At 43.7% G+C, this 7,388-nt stretch overlaps 1 protein-coding gene across 1 annotated transcript; it reads right to left on the bottom strand.

Annotated features, from left to right (window-relative positions):
- Positions 1–252: 252 nt before the first annotated feature.
- On the bottom strand, positions 253–7,360 carry LOC144725019 (uncharacterized). The gene is made up of 6 exons (XM_078604452.1): positions 7,110–7,360; positions 4,862–5,744; positions 4,329–4,586; positions 3,734–3,830; positions 2,896–3,079; positions 253–2,355 (listed from the first exon to the last, which is right to left on the bottom strand). The coding sequence occupies exons 2-6, from the start codon at positions 5,677–5,679 to the stop codon at positions 2,102–2,104; spliced, it is 1,611 nt and encodes a 536-aa protein (XP_078460578.1). The 5' UTR covers positions 5,680–5,744; positions 7,110–7,360; the 3' UTR covers positions 253–2,101.
- Between the last annotated feature and the right edge of the window lie 28 nt (positions 7,361–7,388).

The following is a 7,388-nucleotide window of genomic DNA, read 5'->3' as shown; positions in this document are numbered from 1 at the left end:
AATAATGTTTAAAAATATATTTTGTATGATAGAATAAAGTATTGTCATCAGTATGACATAAGTATACCAAGTTTGCAGTCGATACCACATTGGGAAGTGGGTTACAATTGAGTTACAAGATTTGAGGTAACAACAGCGAGTTAAAAGTGTGTAAAATAAAAAGGGAAGGAGAGTTGAGTTCTCGTTGCATTAATCAAGTGTTTTTTCGACGACACTATCAGATGCATTTTAACACCATACCCGGACAATAAGTACAAGGATTTAATATTTGAATTTATTTACATTTAATGCACTCGTACAATATAATACATTTTAAAGCACATTTAAAAAATAACATTTTAATCTGTGACAATTACATTTTAGTCAGTGGCTTGCAACGCGTTCTTTTCAAGGCAAGCTACACTGAAAGTCTTCATTCAAAAATATATTTAAGCAGCAGGCACCCCGCATAGACTGTAAACAGGTATCCACTATTCATCACAGCATATTTGCAACCTTGTGTAAAACAGCAAGTGTGCAAGTTGCCGACAGGCATCAGTAACTTTAAAAACGAATCTGTAGTTAAATAAGCATTAAGCCCACTTACCACGCACCAGAATGTTATAATACAACTTGTCAGATTTGCATTAAACCATTAAAAAAAATTGTATGTACTGTTCGTAAAAGTTCAAGTATATGGCTATTGCATTGTTAAACAGGAAACAATACAGCTGTACGAATACATCCGAAATCTGAGCGTGGGTTAATCTCTTACGCTTAATTTACAAGCTCACACACATCCCATTGTAAACAGCTGAATTCATTCTTACATTGGTATGGTTAATCATTACACGAACCACCAGGGCACAAGCAAATATAAAACACTTTTGCCCCAGAAACATTGTCTCGTCAATGCAGTTGGCAATCATAATAGTACTCAAATTGAATATTTCATAAGGGCATTTAACAGTTAAGGCACAGATGGGTTTTATATTATAAATATGGACCTCAAAAGGCACAGTTGGCAACATTTTTCTACAAACGTGAGACAGCTTCCAGCATTGAAGCTTTGGTCTCTGTAAATCGTTGGAACAAGCAGTCTATAAGATGTTCATGCACTGTTTACTACTGTTGCACACGTGATTGCGTTGACACTGACAAACAATGCGTCTCAAATTCTGTCAACCAACCTCAATCCTAGCAAGTGGAACAATAATCTATAATTGCCCAGTGTCTTTCTTCTTGGTAAATCTCTGGGTGGGAATTAAGGCACATGTATCGGAAACAATTTAGTAAAATCCTGGACATGAAAATGGCACGGAAAGCAGAAATCCTAAAAAATAACTAGTCCAGTGATAAGGGTTTAATAAAATATACCCCATCTTTAAAAAAAGGGATATAAAATATATTTATCCAAAATGTCATTCTGGGAGGATAATTGTTATATAGTTTGTGCTTTTTTGGACACAGCCCCGCAAGAATATTATTTTGGCTCCACATTACAGATATATCACACATACCAAGTTGCACATTTTACACACAGTCTAAATAAGTGGCATCACACACTACATAACAACTCTTACCACAACACTGTCCCACAAACAAATGTCTTCAAGACGTAGCATGTAAAAAGAAATATATGAACTGTGTACCCTGCACGCTCCTTGCTGGTTGTACGTTCAGTGCAATTTCATTAGAACACATGATTCGGCAAGCACTGCAAGGACCTTTTTAAAACCTGAGTGTAAAGGAGAACAACAGCGTGACAAATTAACTGTGACATTAAGTAATACTGAACACCAGGGTTCTTCAACTAAGGCTTTGGAGTGTCCTGCCAAACTATGGCTCAGTAAGAGAGATCTCGCCTAGGCAAAGAGATACAGAACAGTGAGTTGCTAAAGACCTTAAGAAAGAGCTGTAAGCAAGCGATAAAGATTCGTGAGATGATGAACACGATATACAGTCGGTTAATTTAGTTGAAGAATCCTGCTGTATACCACAGAAAAACAGACATCAAACGAGACCTCTAACTCATTCACCAGTGTCCTGGAAAAACAATAGAATCAACTTCACTCTACGAGCAGCCATAGTGAATCAAAGCCAGAGAATCGAAACTGGCAAATTAGAGCCGTTGAAGGTTGCGGCGGCTGCGCCTACTGCCTGGCAACCCGCTCCCCGCTGCTGTGGTTGCGCCACCGTTTGACGGCGTGGCGCAGCATTTGCACATGCCACGGTACGCACACAGGCAGCGTGTGCAGAAGTCGTATGCGCAGGAGCCATTTGTGCAGAGGGCACGTGTGTGAGAGCGCGTACAGCGCGCCGGCCAGCTGCAGCGGTGGCACACGCGGAGCTGCTCGTCCTGACACAACTCCCGTGCTGCCTGCGAAAACAAAACAAACAACATTTAATTTTTTTTGGGTTCCATCCAAAATCCCCATTGCTTTCTGACGTGTTTTCGGCACGATGTCCAACGGTTCATACCACGTGCTAAGAACATCTTAAAGAATTGTTCTTGAAGCTCCCACCATGGTAAGCAAAACATTGGGGACATCATGCCGAACCACACAAGAAAACGCATCAGAGAGCCAAAGAGCACAACCTAAAAAATAAGCTGCACATTAGTATTAACCTGTTATATCGGGCAAGGTATATATGGCCACAGTATATCCAAGACAGACTATATCAGTGTTCTTCATTGCAAGGCCAACGAACCATTGGCAGCCCCCTGGTGGCCTTTAGTGTGGCCCCCGACAATACAAATATGAAAATACCCCATCATCATGCTTTCAAACAGTGGTTTCAAATGTGTGACGGCCCTCACACTGATGTCTTATTGGTGAAAGTGGCCACCCTCTGAAAATTAGTGAACACTGCACTATATGATGAGTGGGGTCTCATCCGGTCTCATTTCCCAACTTGCCTTAAAAAAGCGGCTGGCCCTGTCAGCTGGCTCTCTTGCGGCACCACCACTCTTTGTTTCCGTAGCCCCCGGACCCACAGACTTGCTTCCCCGCGATGCGCGATTTTGTCGTTTCAACACCCTGGTTGTAGATAAACTCCCATTCTCTTTCATGTCATGGAGGCAGCGGGACATGCGAGTCTATGGAGCGAAAGAAAGGTGACATAGGGAACATTGGGGATGAAGAACATTGGGATGAAAAAACATTTCAACAAAAACATCCAAAACCCACAATGAGACGTGGTTATGATTATGGTCAGCATGAGAACCAACGCTCTAGTAAGTCTTAACCATTTATAAATTGGTTTGACCGATTCTACACTGAAATAAAAGGCTTTCACACGTAGAGAATGTTAGTGTCGAGTTATTAGTGAATCCACTGTGCGTCGAATGATTCACTAATCAAATTTAATACTGTGTTCTTAAATTGTTCATGGAACCCAGATCACACTTGAAAAACGATGCAATTATGTTTCATTTGTCCCAATGGGTAAACGTCTTCTGATTAAAGAAAGGCGATAAGAACACTCGTATGCGTTTTTCCAGTTGTGTTCTTACAACCAGTTTCTTCAACTGTCTAATGTACTTAGAAGGAATGATGACCGGTGGTCTAGACCAACAACAGGGCCACAGCATATCCACAAGGAAGGGCGAAGAGATAATTTAATGTACAGGAGGCTAGATGGATTATTGGCATCGAGAGAACATGATAGACAGCTTGGGAAATCCTTTATCCAGAAGTCGCGAGATCATGGCTAATGATGATAACGAGAGCCCAATATAAGTTGCACCCACCTGCTTGCTGGCCGCACTCTGAATGAGCCAGTGTTTGCGCAGTGTCTTCCTCTCATCAGTGACGATCTCCTGCCAATGCTTGCTCACCACCAGCACCCTGGTTACAAAGCCATAGAGAGCACACTTCAATCAATTTACACGGTACTTAAAAACATGACAATGTTATGGCAGTTGTACAGCAATGGCATGGAGTGATGGAGTTGTCTAGATAACAGCAGAAAATTGTGCAGCAAATATTCAGGTGAATATTTCAAACAATAATTCCCTAAAACTACCCAAGTCTATCATGGACAGGAAAACCACATTCAAAGAAAGATTATGGGAACATGAAAGCACAAGCGGAGAGACCGTGAGGCAGGTCTAGAAAAAAAGGTCGTTTGAAATTGTGAACCAGGATATGAAGGACTGTCAAGTGGACATGAATGAGTGAATAAAGAGATTCAGGAAGGCATAATCCACATGATTTGGAAAAATGTTTGGAGTAATGGGAGGATATGGCCTTAAGCAGGATACAGTACATTTTTATAAAGGTTTGGAACAGGAGAGAACAGCAATTGCAATGGTTTGAGCTCAAGCGTATGTGCAGTTTGCTCACCTGGCGACATCGCGGGCTGGCAGGTGCAGCAGGACCTTTTGAATGACATGTCGGAGATCTCGTGCTGCCAGCTGACCAAGAATGTCCACGTGCTCCTCGCCCATTTTGCGGCCGATGAGGTGGACGAGGCGTGCTCTCAGTTCAGGGTTCACGAGCGCCGATGCGTTCATCATCGCCTGCCTCCCGTGGCTGGGAGTGCTGCACGTGGCGTCGACGTTCAGGCACTTGTGGACGCAGATGGCGAGCTCCCAGGCAAATCTGACGGTGGCACCGAAAAGAATGTCAGATGTAATCAAATTGGTGACTGTCATCACCACCATATCTATTACCACAACGCTCACCACCAACACTATCTTCACCACCACCACTTAAAGTAACCAAATGACACAGAATCACCCAAAATGCACCCAATGAAACAAAAAATCTCCTTCAATCAGACTTTAAATAATTAGTCATACAGCAACGTTTCACCGCCAAAATAATTTCGTTCAATTGCACAAAAAATAAATCGCTAACAATAACCCAAAAATCACCTGAGGGCAGGCGTGTGCGCCGCATTAGGTACAGGGACACAGCGCGAGCAGACCCTGGCTCCACTTCCGCAGTCGCCACCGCCAACTCCACCAATGCCCGACGGCTCGCGAACATGGCTGCACTTGAGCGCGAATCTGGTCAAAACCCGACACGCGCTTCCATCTGTAGCAGCTTCACCCACCGCGGCTACACGCTCAACACCCTCGCTGGCTGTGCCACAGCCGGGAGGAATCTCTTGCAAAGAAGCGCGAGTTAGTCTTCGCGAATGCGAGCGCTTGTTGGAATCTCTTCTGGGGAAAGTGACGTGGTCGTACACGATTAACGAATGTTCGCACATCGGCTCGTGCCCCCTGCCTGCTGCTGCAGATTCAACGTACGGATGCTTTGGGAAGTTGGGGCGAGTCGTGGCGGTCGGTTCCATTTTGGCTGGCTTCTTCGCAGGGCTGACAGGATAATGCCTTAAACTCCGGCGACAACCACGGATGCCCGCATCTGCAGTGTCACATTTTGGCTCAAAGCAATCATCCAATTCCATAAACTTTTCATTTCCTGTGGTCAATTCAGGTTTGTCGTTACTGGAAGAACACGAGGCTTCGCGTGGCAAATAGTCCTCATCCAGCCCTATTCCTGAGTCTCTATCTCTGCTCTGGGACGCTGCTCCAATCTTAGGCATCAATATACTGGCAGAGGAGGATAAAAACACCTCCTCTGTGAAAGGAAAGAGAGCTTCATGGCTGCTTAGTTGTGTACGAGGACCAGAGCTGAGTGTGCTCAGCTCGGCAGTGTCGACAAACAGGATCGGCACTGCAGCAGGCATTGCAAAGGATGCCTCGGGATGTCAGTCTCTCCTTGACCTGGCGTTGTTTCCTCCTCTGAGCAAATCTGTGAAGGTAGAAGGGCAATAAAAACAACAAATTCAGAAATTAATTTTGTACCTGTTTATCAGCTTTAACACACGTAATGGAAGGCCAATTGCTTGCTTCATTGATAGCGGATGGTACAATTGTGTTTCGCATGAGGCTTAAACGAATGCTGAACATTTGGTTTGACTCTTTCCCGAGTGAAACCCGTCAAACTTATGTGCGGATATTCTAAAATGTATATATTTTTTAAAATACAGACTCTATTATATACAGTACGTGCCAAGTTCAACTTTGTCCCCTCTTGAATATCAGAATGTGTTCCCTCAGTCACGATCGTCCACATCCATGACTGACGAATGGATGCACAACTGTCAATTCTTGTGCTGCTAAACATGACTCAAAATCTACTATCGTTGGAGAAATACTGGGTAAAATAACAACAAAACGACAAATTACCTAAATTTAAGTATGTTTTCATTACAGTACCCGTTTGTGAAAGTTACCGTCCAATTGGAGTAACCTAAAACGCGACACAAAGGCAGTTTCTTCTCAGCAAGCGCAAACTCGTACATTTCACAACGTTACCATTATTAACCCAACCATCACACGAAACTAGGGAGAATGCATGCGAGAGATTGCTATTCACCGATATAGAGCTGATATTCGGTGTTTAATCGATAGATTAAACCACCCGCAAAGCAGCAAAGTTCAACGTAAATCCAAATCGCGAAATGGAGGAACAGGCTTGCCGCCTTTACACGGGCGAGTCCCCTCATTTAATTCGTATTTTTTTAAAACAAATACACACTCGCATTCACTCACAGACGGCACAAACGAAAGGTAACAATGTCAGCAATGCGTAATAAATATGTAGATATTCTAAAACAATACGCGTTGCTGAATTTTCATTTGATTTCGCGAGCGAAGGCGTCAAGAAAATGAGCGCCTTTTTGTTGTTGACCCGCCAAAAAACCTGGACTGTTCGCCCGTCACGCAGCGTTCCCTCTTCTCCTTTTTATTTAATTCAACACCACGACGCCAAAGTATTACAACTTAACGACGGTCACCGAAACACACATCTCACTTTGTGCACTTAAAAACAACTAAATATCAAGTGTGGTTCACGGTAAGAGGTTACAAGTGGGAGCGCGGGAGCAGACACAATTTCACAATAGCTAGACATTGAAACCGGTGTCAATGTATATACCTAATCAATTCATTTGCGTTACATTTACAATCAATGTATAATGCATTCAATAACAATTTATTTTACCTCACGTTTAATCCACCACGACCAATATTCAACGATCTGCTACTGTATATATTGAAAGAATGTGGCACCAAGGCCGCGAGCAAGCCTTACGTTTATCCTAGCGGCCCTTACCGGTTTCGGGGCGAGGTTTCCCCGGGAAATGTCGGGCTCGAGGGGTCGGTCTCCGAAGTCGACGTAACGAGGCGATCTTTCTGCACAAGCTTCTCAACGTGACCCGTGGGGTTGCAAATCATTCACTGCAGGCCATTGATTTAAGTAAAAAAAATAACCCCTCAAGTGTTGGGAGATAATTCAACACCGGGCAAGCCCAGAGCACAGCTGCGCGCGGGAGAAATCCGCGGGCAACTCGGAGCCTTTTAAATTTGGAGCCCTCTGAAGCCACGACTCCGC

Source organism: Lampetra planeri, chromosome 22 (genome assembly GCF_965212315.1).
Source record: "Lampetra planeri chromosome 22, kcLamPlan1.2.h2, whole genome shotgun sequence".
Classification (NCBI taxonomy): Eukaryota; Metazoa; Chordata; class Hyperoartia; order Petromyzontiformes; family Petromyzontidae; genus Lampetra; species Lampetra planeri.
Note: the sequence above shows the minus strand (reverse complement) of the source record. Positions and strands in the feature narration are given on the sequence as shown.

Bases quoted from the DNA above. Each gene is read 5' to 3' on its own strand.
- LOC144725019 (XM_078604452.1), bottom strand. From the start codon at position 5,679: ATGCCTGCTGCAGTGCCGATCCTGTTTGTCGACACTGCCGAGCTGAGC. The intron at 4,587-4,861 runs GTGATTTTTGGG...TGCCACCGTCAG, and splicing joins GCGCACACGCCTGCCCTCAG to ATTTGCCTGGGAGCTCGCCA. The intron at 3,831-4,328 runs GTGAGCAAACTG...CTTTGTAACCAG, and splicing joins CCAGCCCGCGATGTCGCCAG to GGTGCTGGTGGTGAGCAAGC.